Consider the following 14,374-nt stretch of genomic DNA (forward strand, 5'->3'; position numbering starts at 1 on the left):
CAGGCCTGCCGCATTGGGTTATAGGCTACAGGCCTGCCTCATTGGGTTATAGGCTACAGGCCTGCCTCATTGGGTTATAGGCTACAGGCCTGCCTCATTGGGTTATAGGCCTACAGGCCTGCCTCATTGGGTTATTGGCCTACAGGCCTGCCTCATTGGGTTATTGGCCTACAGGCCTGCCTCATCGGGTTATAGGCTACAGGCCTGCCTCATTGGGTTATAGGCTACAGGCCTGCCGCATTGGGTTATAGGCTACAGGCCTGCCTCATTGGGTTATAGGCTACAGGCCTGCCTCATTGGGTTATAGGCTACAGGCTTGCCGCATTGGGTTATAGGCTACAGGCCTGCCGCGCAGACACCACAGAGCTGCGGACAGGCTGTGTGAACCCTGCCCGGTGACAATTACAATTAAATGTCAACTAGACACAGGATCAACAGTGAATGTCATAAGCTATGGGGACCTAAAGCGAGTTATGCAAGACGCCAATTTAGTTATCCTACCCAGCAAGCTATATGACGACACACTGACAAAGCCAACAGGAGAATGCAATCTCAAAGCAGATCATGATGGAAAAACATTTAGAAAAAAATGTCAGGTTATGGAGACATCCCAGCTTCCTCTGCTATCAGCTGACATGTGTGAACCACAGCCATGTGTTACATCACATCAACACCCCAAGCACCACATCCACTGAGGTCATCATGACACAAGGACATGTTGGGTGGGCTTGGCTGCCTTCCTGGAGAGCTACACCTAGAAGTAGACAATGCAGCCCGGCCTGTGCAGCAGCTACCAAGACGGATATCTATTCCATTGAAGGAAATAATCACAAAGGCCATATATTCAATGGACAATGCAGACATCAAGAAAGTCACTGAGCCCATACCGTGGATCAGCAACATGGTTGTCATTGAAAAACCTGATAAACTACAAATATGCATGGACCCCAGTGCATTCAACAATGCCTTACTGAGATTGCACGTCCAGATGCCCACAATAGAAGAGATTCTACCAGAGCTATCTCAATGCAATGCAAAGGTATTCTCAGCACTCGATACCAAAGACGGATATTGGCAAGTCAAATGTGATGAAGTGAGCAGCTATCTAAAAACTTTCTGGACACCTGTAGGCAGGTATAGATGGCTGAGAATGCCATTTGGATTACCAGCGCAGACAGTGTGAAGCACTACTGGGACTTAAAGGAGTGAGTGTGATCGCAGATGACATTCTACTCAATGGATGTGGTGACACACACAAAGAGGCAATGGTAGATCATGACAGAAACCTTACAACTCTCCTGCAGAGAGCAAGAGATGTCAACCTGAAGCTGAACAGAAAGAAACCACAGAGGGCCTTCGCCCTGACCCAGAGAAAATAACAGCCATTCAGAACATGGGTACATTGACCGACGTCAGTTGAGACTAATAAACAGTTAGTCACACAACACCCAATGCTCAAATACTACGACCTGAATGATGAAGTCACACGCAGTGTGATGCCAGTGAGACAGATTTGGGTGCAGCCCTTCTACAGAAAGGACAACCTGTTGCCTTTGCCTCCAGAACATTGACTCAGACAGAACAAAAAAAGATATTCACAGATTGAGAAAGAATTTCTCTCCATTGTTTTGCATGTGACAGGTTTGACCAGTATCTGCATGACAGAGAGTTCATCACAATACACAGCGACCACAAACTGCTTGAAACGATCTTTGTAACGTGTACGCTGGGAGTCAGGAAGCAATACCAGGAGTGATAATGTAATAATAAATAGAACATAGTACTTAACAAGAAACACAAAAAGCGTACAGACATGAAACAGAGTCAATAATGCCTGAGGAAAGAACCAAGGGGAGTGACAGATATAGGGGAGGTAATCAGGAAGGTGATGTAGTCCAGGTGATTGTCATGAGGCGCAGGTGCGCGTAACGATGGTGGAAGGCACGTATCATGTCAACGTTTCAACTAAGACAACGGAGTCAATCAAAGTACACTGTTCCCAGGACCCACTGTTTAAGGCTCTGTACGCACAAATCAAAAACGGCTGGCCTGGAACCAAACAGGCTGTGAGTCACACTGAAAGATTTCTGGACGTACAAAGAGGAGCTAACCACAGAAAATGGACTGATATTTAAAGGAAACAGGGTCTTCATCCCTGACATGTTACACACTGACTTTCTACACAAAATACACTTTGGCCACTCATGTATAGAGGCCAGTCTCAGAAAGGCATGTGATGCTGTTTTCTGGCCAAGGATTACAGAGGGCATAAAGATCTTTATCAGCAAATGTGCAACATGCAACTCCATCCAGAAGAGACAAGGAGACACTCATCCCCCACCAAATCCCTCCCCTCCCATGGTCCAAGATCAAGATAAAGGTGAAATAAAACATGTATTAAAAAAGATCGGGATGGACTCACTCACAGTCAATAAAAGCAACTACCTCATAATGGTTGATTATTACTCTGACTACTGGGAGCTCGACGAACCTACTTACACCACATCAGACACCATCACTGAATGCTGATAAAAGCAGTTCAGCAGACATGGCGTTACCCACACTGTTGTTTCTGATAATTCACCCCCCCCTTCTTCGGAATGGACTTTCAAAAATGTGCTGATGAGTGGGACTTTAAACATGTGAACGTCATCACTGTATCACAGCCAAGACAATGGCAAAGCGAAATCAGCAGTGAAAATTGCCAAAACGCTCTTAAAAAAAGGCTGCGATGGATGGTGAAGACCCATGGAAAGCAGTGTTGGCATGGACGAATACTCCAACAGAGGGACTTAACAGTTCTCCGGTACAGCGACTCATGTCCAGACGAACACACGTACGATCCTATCCACCATGAAAAAAACTGCTCAAACCTCAAGTGGTACAAAATGTAATTCTAAGAAAACAAGGCCAAGGGCTGACAGCAAAACACCACATGTGACATGCCCAACATCCTCCAAGGACAAACAGTAAGAGTTATTCTCCACTCCAACAACCTAGTCAGCACTTGGACGCTGGGCATATGCACTGATCAACTCAGTGACCGGTCGTATGAAGTACTAGCGAATGGTAAAAAATACAGCAGAAACAGAAACTGACTGACTGAACAACTCAGGATCCCCCCCGTGATCGACCACCAAACAAACACGGATGAGGATGACTGGAACGAACCCGCCAACCCAGCAGGTGGTGAACAACAGGCTGCTGATATGGAAGCAGCCCCACTGCCTGAAGGAAGAAGGTATTCTGCTTATTGACTTTAAAGTTGATGCTTATTGAAGGTACTTGAATGAGACAGAGTTATATGTTACCAGTGTAATGTTTTCACTGGCAAGGGTCTAACCCCAGTTCTCCTGTTTATGAGTCGAATAGGAGTTATTTTCATTTGTGGGGTAAAGGAAGATGTTATGAGACGTCGCCAAGCCAATAGATGGCGCTGCTGTTATGTGTTTCTGAGTGTGATACTATAGGGTACTAGTGAGCCAAGTTAGGCATTACTTACTATGCACTGAATGGAACTGTATGCATGCTACAGAGTGATGCTGAAGTGAAGACTTTATAATCCCACATTACCTTGCTCTTGTATAGAATAAACACCATAGAAAACACCCTCCAACGTGATGGTGCAGACAGAACATGCTTTCCATCCGATCCTGCAACCTCTGCTACAAGCAGGCTGTACGGTTGTATGATTTAGCTTGCTCTGGACTCCCAAGATGTGACATAATGTATACCTACTTGTTATTGGCTGCTAACGTGAATGACTTCAGCTCCAAATGCAGGTGTAAAATGCAGTTTATTTCTGTAGCCTATCTTGCGTTTTTGAAAATACATCCCCTTTTTGGCTGTAATGACAGGCAACATTTGGAGTTCGGTTCGATATAGTGTTGGTTATCGTTAATGAGTGCAGAATTTATTCCGTTTCAAAATACTTTCGCAAAATACTTTACTCCTCAAATTGTTAAGATTGTGCTGCTTTCCCCTTTTGTTTCTAATACTTTCTCAACAAGTCTGTGACCACAGTTGCAGGAAATGTTATTTTTGAGGTGCCATTTTTTGGTTTGAGCACATGCACCCAAAAAGCTCTGTGCATGGCCCTGTGCATGGCCTTCTCATCAAGCTGAAAAATCTAGAACAATCATGCATTTTGTGATAAACATTTTGCACAGAGATAGACTTCTGTCAAATCTTGACATTTTAGTAGAAACTCTTATCCAGAGCAGTTAGGGTTGAGTGTTTTGCTCAAGGGCACATCAACAGATTTTTCACATAGTCTGTTCTGGGATTCAAACCAGCAACCTTTTGGTTACTGGCCCAAAGCTCTTAACTGCTAGGCTACCTACCCACCTGAAAAGATTCAGATATAAAGCCACTCCAGATTTGGACCCTGGGGGGTGTGGCAGCCATTTTTCAAAATGGCCACCAACAGTTGGCCTACCATTATCTTACAATTCAGAAGAGAGGTACAATTTGGAACAGAGGTAGGCTTATGGACCCTTCCAGGGGCGTGGTGGTCATCTTATGGACCCCCCAGGGGCGTGGTGGTCATCTTATGGACCCCCCAGGGGCATGGTGGTCATCTTATGGACCCTTCCAGGGGCGTGGTGGTCATCTTATAGACCCCCCAGGGGCGTGGTGGTCATCTTATGGACCCCCCAGGGGCGTGGTGGTCATCTTATGGACCCCCAGGGACGTGGTGGTCATCTTATGGACCCCCCCAGGGGCGTGGTGGTCATCTTATGGACCCTTCAGGGGCGTGGTGGTCATCTTATGGACCCCCCAAGGACGTGGTGGTCATCTTATAGACCCCCCAGGGACGTGGTGGTCATCTTATAGACCCCCCAGGGACGTGGTGGTCATCTTATGGACCCCCCAGGGGCGTGGTGGTCATCTTATGGACCCCCCAGGGGCGTGGTGGTCATCTTATGGACCCCCCAGGGGCGTGGTGGTCATCTTATGGAATGGCCACAGACAGTAATACAATTTACAGTTGTCCTGTTTTGAGCTGAACACACCAAATTTGACACAGAGGTAAATGTAGGTTCCCTGAAAAGATTTAGATATGGAACCCCCACAGATTTGGCCCCTGGGGCCTGTGTCAGTCATTTTACTAAAAGGCTGCAGACTGTACCACTATTTTACAAATCTTTAATCTACAAAAAGTAATTGCCTTTTAAAATGAATACACTTCTTGCCCATATTTATGGCCCTGTATCTCCTGAAAACCAAAAGGTTTGACAGTAACGCAGGATATTACAACTATAGAGGGAAACGCAGTCATTTAGGCCAAACATTTTTTTTGTTTTATTTATTTTAGTATTTTTTTTTTTTCTTTTTTTTTGGATAAGTGTAGCAGAGGTGAGTTAAAATGTTCTAGTGATGAAGTAGCCCTGCATGCAACTTACAACCACCCTTGGCCAAATACAACATTTTTGTTTTGGTCTAATGACTGGGGTTCACAGCCTACCAGTAACATGAGCTTGTAAACAAATGGCTGCGAAAGCTACTTTGCAATGCCCATAGCAGGAGCATATTCAAACTAAATACAGCTGTAACTGGGAAAATATCACAGCCATTAAGTTGGAATTGTTCACAATTGCTGTGGACAATTCTCTCAAGCTGTGTTTGTCAGAACTGTGCCTGGTCCAAAATATTTTACTTTCAACCTGTTTCATGATGTAACGAGTGCGATAAGAGTCGGGAAGCAAGTACAGGGAGTGAGTGTTTTAATAAATAAACACGAAACACAAACAACGCACCGACATGAAACAGAGTCGTACACCCAATGAAAGAACCAAGGGGAGTGACAGATGTTCTGCAAATGTAACAAATTAAAGGCCATGTAGTATATATCCAACTCAGTGGCTTTTTGGTTAGAGCGTTTGCCTTGAGATTGGAAGGTTCTCATTTCGATTCCCAGCCAAGCCGTACCTAAGACAGTAAAAATGAGACCGTCTCTGCTTGGAGCCACCACAGCATTAAGCAACTAGAGTGGGGGCAAGGCCCTGAGACAGACTAGTGTTCTGTCCACTTGTAGAATCAAACTGTCCACTACGGCAGTTAAGCTCCTATGAGGTGTTCCATCACTTCCTGCACTCTAAGGGACCTCCAACCTCATCATTCAAAATAATAATTATTGGGTCAGTGCTTCCAAACACAGCAACAGACAATATACACCCTTTAAAGAAGAGTGTTTTTATCATAAGGAGAAGGTACAGCATTAAAAGCCCTGGAACAAACCAGCTAATTTACTAGCAGCTTGGACCTGACCTGACAACCTTTATTCAAGTGTATGGTGTAGATCAGTGTTTCCAAATGTCTTATAGTCCCGTACCCCTTCAAACATTCAACCTCCAGCTGTACCCCCTCTAGCACCAGGGTCAGCGTACCCCTTCAAACATTCAACCTCCAGCTGTACCCCCTCTAGCACCAGGGTCAGCGCACTCTCAAATGTTGTTTTTTGCCTTCATTGTAAGCCTGCCACACTATACGATACATTTATTAAACAAAAGAAGGAGACAAAGAGTGGGAAGAGACAAAGAGCTCTTATAGGACCAGGGCACAAATAATAATATAATAATAATCTATAATTTTGCTCTTTATTTAGCCATCTTACATATAGAACTTTATAAAAACCCAAATGTATAGCCCCGTTGGAAAATATAAATGGACTGTTTGAAAATGTGAATCACATTTTTATTTGGCGTACCCCAGTCGGCGTTGCGCGTAGCTATGTTAGGAGATGTACATAACATACAGTATATCATCTTGACTAATTGGGGTCTTTTCAGGGTAATTGAATCTACCTCTGTGCCACATTTGGTGCGTTTATCTAAAAAAAGACAACTGTAACGTATATTACCAACAGTGGCCAAAGTGTAAGATGCCATGGCCCCCATGGGCCTAATCTGTGGTGTCTATACATATAGTATTTTCAGGGTCCATAAATCTAGCTCTGTGCTGAATTTGGAGCCTTTATCTTAAAATACTCCTTTTGAATTGTAACATAATGGTACCATCAGTGGTCATTTTGAAAAATGTCTGCCATGCTCCCCAGGGGCTGAAGCTGTGTTGGCTCCATATCCAAATATTTTCAGGGTCTATGAATCTACATTTGTGCCAAAGTTGGTGCTTTTATCACTAAATGCAACAACAAAAAAACTGTTTTTCTCAGCTGCCCCACTATTCAATTACATGAAATTCAAAGGGCTTTATTGGTGTGGGAAACATATGTTTACATTGCCAAAGCAAATTGAATAGACAATATTTAAAAGGAAATAAACAGGGGAAATAAACAATCACTAAACATTACACTCAAAAAAGTTTTAAAAGAATATAGACATTTGAAATGTTATGTTAATGGCTATGTACAGTGTTGTAACAATGTGCAAATAGTTGAAATATGAAAGCGAGAATAAATAAACAGATAAATATAGGTTGTATTTACATTGTTGTTTGTGTTCCACTGGGTACCCTTTTCTCATGGCAACAACGGCCACTATCTCACACGATAACTTGATAACCAGCACGTTTGGCCTGAGAGAAGGGTTTCCACTAGTTTTCATTATGCTAGATCGATCCACTAATGCCTCGCTGTTTCCCAAAAAGTGGCCTCATCACAGGGCTCTAAGCTGACATTTTTTACAAGGAGCACATGTTGTCCTAAATAAATTTAGGAGCACAATGAAAATATTTGAGTAAGAGTGAGTTTATCATAATAAATGACAAACACTTGTTGAATAAAAAGTTTCTCAAATACTGTGGTGGGACTTGCACTCACACGTCTGTCTGTGAGAGAGGAGATTCTCTGACGTGTCTATTCACTAGGAGTTGAGCAAGCTCAAACTAACATTGAGAAACAAACTAGCGTGTGAACAAAATTATGTAAATAGCCAAGGAACACAAGGACAGTCACACTTTAGTAGACTTGTGGTTAAGATAGACCAACTTTTGTGCCTGTGTGCTTCTAAAAATGTTTCTTTCAGCGCTTCCCTCAGTCCGCACAGCCCCCCCAAGTACTGTTGCTGCTTGAGGTGAGCTTTATGGGACTCATAGAAGTTTGTGTGATTAGCCTCTATGAAACAAAACGGCAGAAAACAAAATACTTTGAAAATAACTATGGCAGCAAGTTTTTGATGTAAAGCACAACTCACACCTGCTGATACTTGACTTTTTCAGTTTTTCACACATACAGTATGGGAGTAAAATGGTCGCACTGTAGAGCCCTGCATCACAAAGATTGGTTAACAGTAAATGCATGGTAGATAAGGATGGGGTTTATTTTAGAAGAAAAAGTTGCCGATAACTGTAAAGATCTCTTCACACATCTAAGTGCAGTACACCATCTCAACATGGCTTCCAGTAACTTCCTTATGCTGTCAGGAGGGCTGTTGTAGGTTGTATGTATTATCTATCACGTAGATTGACTATATGAAAACAGTGACTGATTACTTTTTTATATTCTTCTTTAAGGCTCTGCATCATATACCAGCAGAACCTGTTGTGGCATCATTCGTCAGTTCTCTTATTGGCTGCAGATCAAGTGTAAGACTCAAACGGAACTGTTTTGAACATAGACAAACACCGGAGGGCAAAGGTCATTGTGGCCAGCCTCAATGCAGGGCTTTGCATTACATTTTAGCAGACTATTTAATCTTTATTTAACTAGACAAGTCAGTTAAGAACAAATTCTTATTTACAATGATGGTCTACCCCAGCCAAACCCTAACCCTGACAACGCTGGGCTAATTGTGCACCGCCCTATGGGACTCCCAATCACGGCCGGTTGTGATACAGCATGGAATCGAACCAGGGTCTGCAGTGACGTTTCTAGCACTGAGATGCAGTGCCCAAACATTGTTATCCATAGTGACTTACAGTAGCAATTAGGGTTAAGTGTCTTGCTCAAGGGCACATCAACAGATTTTTCACCTAGTCGGCATGGGTATTCAAACCAGAGACATTTCGGTTACTGGCCCAACGGTCTTAACTGCTAGGCTACCTGCCACCCATGCATCTCAATCAAGCAGACATAATCCATGGTCAGGGTGTTGATTTCACACCACATCCAGATGTTTGGAGAAACGTGTGTTCTGCAGTAGTTACATTATCAATGGTTCTAATGTTAGCAGTTGATGTTATTCTTTAGTAACACAGACCCCAAAGCAAATCAGGGGGAGGAAAATAGGTTTATTCAAATAGGACAAATCATGTTTGGAAGTAGATGGTCATTCTCCCCTGTCCTCAGTGATGCTCTCCTGTGATGCTCTCCAGTGATGCTCTCCTGTGATTCTCGCCAGTGATGCTCTCCTGTGATTCTCTCCAGTGATGCTCTCCTGTGATTCTCTCCAGTGATGCTCTCCTGTGATTCTCTCCAGTGATGCTCTCCTGTGATTCTCTCCAGTGGTGCTCTCCTGTGATTCTCTCCAGTGATGCTCTCCTGTGATTCCCTCCTGTGATTCTCTTCTGTGATTCTCTCCAGTGATGCTCTCCTGTGATTCTCTCCAGTGATGCTCTCCTGTGATTCTCTCCAGTGATGCTCTCCTGTGATTCTCTCCTGTGATTCTCTCCAGTGATGCTCTCCTTTGACTCTCTCCAGTGATGCTCGCCTGTGATTCTCTCCAGTGATGCTCTCCTGTGATTCTCTCCAGTGATGCTCTCCTGTGATGCTCTCCTGTGATTCTCTCCTGTGATTCTCTCCAGTGATGCTCTCCTGTGATTCTCTCCAGTGATGCTCTCCTGTGATTCTCTCCAGTGATGCTCTCCTGTGATTCTCTCCAGTGATGCTCTCCAGTGATGCTCTCCTGTGATTCTCTCCTGTGATTCTCTCCAGTGATGCTCTCCTGTGATTCTCTCCAGTGATGCTCTCCTGTGATTCTCTCCAGTGATGCTCTCCTGTGATGCTCTCCTGTGATTCTCTCTAGTGATGCTCTCCTGTGATTCTCTCCAGTGATGCTCTCCTGTGATTCTCTCCAGTGATGCTCTCCTGTGATTCTCTCCAGTGATGCTCTCCTGTGATTCTCTCCAGTGATGCTCTCCTGTGATTCTCTCCAGTGAACAAAGGGACAGGATGTAGTTTATAACCCAGCCCTAGCCTGTGGTTAACCAATTAGAATAACTTGCAATAAAACTGGGCCAATGGCCAAACAACAAGTATCCTATTTCAGACTCAATATAGAGACAGATTCCTCCCATGTCTCTGCATTAATCCCCCATTACAGCAAAAACACTATTTCCCTTGATCATTAGTACTGTATTGACCTCTCGTCCTCTGTCTCTGCATTGTGTATTAATCTCCAAAATATTCTTATACTCCCCTAGACCATTTTTTAAAAAGAAATATACTTAAATTGTCTTCATAGAAAACAAAAATAGACATAAAAAACATTAGCAGTAAGCATAAAATCATTCACATTAATAAACACCTTCCATTTCTATGAAACACAAAGGGCATATTGTACTTGCTGTTACAATAAGAAATAGATTTCAAACAAAGTCAGGTAACCCACTGTCTAACCACCTCTGCTCTAAACCTTTCTTCAAATTCAACAAACGGTTCTTTCGGATTTTGAACACATTTCGTTATCTCTCCCCAATTGGTGGTTCCATTGGTCAGACCCTTAAGGAAAACATTGTGGTAAACCGTGGGGTGTTGGGTTGAGCGTGCAGAAATTGACACAGAGACAGGGAGGCTTTAGTCCACCAAAACAACTTTACTAAGACAGAAAATAAATATATCAACGAAATCACTTAGGTTTAGCTCGGTCCTTCTTCTCTCTTTTGCTTGGTGTCGGTCTCTCCCGGTTCTCTCTCGCGGTGCGCCACCGTGCTCCTTTTATTTAGCCTCCACGGCTGGTTGGCACTTTCCTCTAATTACCTCCACTTAGAGCTGTCCGTGTCGGGGTGCCCAGCTCCCGTATTCCCAGCAGAGGGAGCCAACGTTGCCTCACGTACCTCCCCTCTATTACCATCCGTTTGTCACCGCTGTCAGTATCTGTTGATTCAAAGCCAGGCAGTGCTGACCAGATACTTGAAACCTGATCTGCCTTGCACAACTCTGCCTGAGAATAGATTGAAGGAACAAATGGTCCACAGATGGGGGTCAAGTTTGTTTTTACGACCCTTGTCTGTAATTGTTGAATATCTTCTTTGAAGGTTTTGATCTGTTCACCAAGAGCTTTCAAACTATCTGTATCGCTCTTCAATGTCCTGTCATGATTCTCCAGAAATAATTTCTCATCCCATTTTCTTACTTTGGCTAAAACAGTTAAAAACCATCTTGTTCTTGTCAGCGAGTTAGACATCCTCTGAATTTTTCCCCAAGCTTTGGGGAAAAAGATATAGATGTACTATTGTAAAGTGGTTGTTCCACTGGATATCATAAGGTGAATGCACCAATTTGTAAGTCGCTCTGGATAAGAGCGTCTGCTAAATGACTTAAATGTAAATGTAAATGTATATCAGACAGATTCCATATTCCATCTTTGTCAACAATGATGGAATATTTATTTTATCTCTTGCCTACACTTCTCTACTTTGAAATGGTTCTTCATATCACTAGACAGTGAGTGGTTTTCTCACTTAACAATGACATTATATTAACTTAAAAAGCTGGTTAATATATATATCGGTATGTTTATATATTTAGTTAACCCAAAAATGTAACCCATTTTAATCTTCTACAACCCAATATGTTTCTGTAGGGCCTGACTACCCATAAAAACTTGTGTCCACTTCAAAAAGCTTCTTGAAGGCCTACATTAACCACACGTGTAAAAATTGCTACTCAACTAGCAATTCACTTCTATGCAACAAGAAGGTTTCACCAAAAAGAAAAGATTCTAACCTTTTAATAGAGGACTTGAACCCCTGTAATAGAGAACAAAGACAAAGGCCTCAAACCTTTTCAAAGAGAACAAAGACAAAGGCCTCAAACCTTTTCATAGAGAACAAAGGAAGTCTGTAGTAGAACAAAGGAATCGACCCCTTGTACATCACAGATACATATCACTCATTGCACGCACTAATTTTAACCTGATTTGGTTCTTTTAAAATAGACTCACCCGGCACTTATGCCATCAATCAGGAGATTAAGAGTTGTCTCCCCAAAGTGGGTTGCGCTCAGCCTTCTCTCTTTCTTCTGGATCAACACCCAGTTGATACGTTTTTCTTGTTGTTGTTGAGATCAATTCATTCGGATCACGGCACCAAATGTTAGCAGTTGATGTTATTCTTTAATAATACAGACCCCAAAGCAAATCAGGGGGAGGAAAATAGGTTTATTCAAATAGGACAAATCATGTTTGGAAGTAGATGGTCATTCTCCCCTGTCCTCAGTGATGCTCTCCTGTGATTCTCTCCAGTGATGCTCTCCTGTGATTCTCTCCAGTGGTGCTCTCCTGTGATTCTCTCCAGTGATGCTCTCCTGTGATTCTCTCCAGTGATGCTCTCCTGTGATTCTCTCCAGTGATGCTCTCCTGTGATTCTCTCCAGTGATGCTCTCCTGTGATTCTCTCCAGTGATGCTCTCCTGTGATTCTCTCCAGTGAACAAAGGGACAGGATGTAGTTTATAACCCAGCCCTAGCCTGTGGTTGACCAATTAGAATAACTTGCAATAAAACTGGGCCAATGGCCAAACAACAAGTATCCTACTTCAGATTCAATATAGAGACAGATTCCTCCCATGTCTCTGCATTAATCCCCCATTACAGAAAAAACACTATTTCCCTTGATCATTAGTACTGTATTGTCCTCTGTCTCTGCATTGTGTATTTATCTCCAAAATATTGTTGTACTAATGACAGGAATTGTGACTGTGATTGTTTTGTAAACATTGCATCTTTGATTAATGTTGTATTTTCTGTTTAACCCTCTTTTCTTTCAGCATAACATCTGAGACAAAGACAACTGTCATGTTCATTAGTGGAACAGTTCCCTTGCCTCGAGGATTCAGATTGGTAAAAACTGTAAGTTAGGATTTTCATTTTGAAACTCACTGTATTATCTATCATGTATGAGCTCTGCTATTTCCACCGAAATGGTGCCCTTGAAGGTGTATTAGCTTTTGATTGGTTTGACCAAATCCTAGCCATATTGAACACAAAGGGGTCTTTAAAAAAAATAACACAGACTTTTATGTTCAAGGATGCTTGGTACACCCTTACATGATGCCACTTCTAGTGGTTTCCTTGAGGAACGCCTCAGGAACCTGAGAAAGCGGCGTCGGAGACCAGGACGGCTCAACTCTACAGCTGCAGCCGCTGAAGATAACAGACAAAGCAGGAATCCTGTCTTGCCAATGATATTAGGCCACATTTTAGTTTGATGGTTTCCTAGATGGTCTACTGTATTTCACACATCAGCTGCAACTTTGTTGATATACACAGCTCACTATATTTAGGGAAAGAGGGATTTCCCAGGTGAAATGTTACTTGATATGACATGCTTTTTTACAGTGGCGACCCGTCATTCAGGGCAGGTGGAGCAGAGCCCCACCTTTTTGAGTCCCACATTTTTATCTGAAAAACATAACATAAATATTCGTTTTGCATGTTATTTTGGCATTAATATGTGTCACATTTCAGTTCGCAAACAATGTAAATCATTTCATTAATAAAGCTGCATACAAACATGGTCTTTTTTTGTTTTCTTGAGTAAGGCAGCTCCAAAATGCAGGTGTTTCAGCCTAGCTCAGTGCTTTCTGTGGTGGTGGGGCAGCAGGCGGAAAATACGGAGCGTAGGGGTTGGCAATATTCTCTAGTTGCACCTTGATTGGCTCAGTGTTCTGTCACTCATGGGGACACTAAGTCACTGTAAAATCTAAGGGTAGCGCTGGAAAATTCAAGCCCCTTGGATGCTGCCATAGAGTTACATTAGAAGTGCCCGTCCAAGAAGGTTCAGGGTCATTGGCTACAGATACAATGATGTCAAATCACATTATATGTACAGTACCTTTGATTGGACTGATCATGTCAACATCATACTTTCAAAATCTTGGCTAGCAGTCATCATCATGAATCAAGTCGACAACCTACTGGCAAATCCTTTTCAATCCTTGTCATATGAAGATAAATTATAGATAAAATGTATCGGTGCTCATCGGCCTTGACATAAACATTACACAACAAGTTGGAAATCGCTAATTCAACAATGACTGGTTTGGAAATAATCAGTGGCTAACTGCAAGCATTGCAAAGCAATCACTAGCCCGCTATTCAGTGGAGTGGGTGCATGGTCCCAATTCTGGGTTTAAGGGTCTCTTTTCCAAGCTTAAAATTATAAACATTCAACATTGGCCATGCTGTCAATTCAGCATGAGTTCTGCCACGTTCAAAACAACTGTTAACTCGGAACTGGGAAATCTATCTTCAATGA

The 14,374-nt window shown here is 42.8% G+C and overlaps 1 protein-coding gene across 3 annotated transcripts in view; it reads left to right on the plus strand.

The window, feature by feature from the left end:
- The window catches only part of LOC115158786 (receptor-type tyrosine-protein phosphatase C-like), a 34,516-nt gene extending 20,883 nt beyond the window's left edge, over positions 1 to 13,633 (plus strand). For 2 of the 3 annotated variants that reach the window (XM_029708104.1, XM_029708105.1), the window contains exons 16-17: positions 12,885 to 12,966; positions 13,145 to 13,633. In XM_029708104.1, coding sequence (XP_029563964.1) covers positions 12,885 to 12,966; positions 13,145 to 13,168 — 106 coding nt within the window. In that variant the 3' untranslated portion in view covers positions 13,169 to 13,633. Of the gene's footprint in view, positions 1 to 7,985; positions 8,103 to 12,884; positions 12,967 to 13,144 lie in introns of those variants that run through there. The other variant, XM_029708106.1, reaches the window with a different exon arrangement.
- The last annotated feature ends 741 nt before the right edge of the window (positions 13,634 to 14,374 follow it).

This window comes from Salmo trutta, chromosome 22 (assembly GCF_901001165.1).
Source record: "Salmo trutta chromosome 22, fSalTru1.1, whole genome shotgun sequence".
In the NCBI taxonomy this organism is placed as follows: Eukaryota; Metazoa; Chordata; class Actinopteri; order Salmoniformes; family Salmonidae; genus Salmo; species Salmo trutta.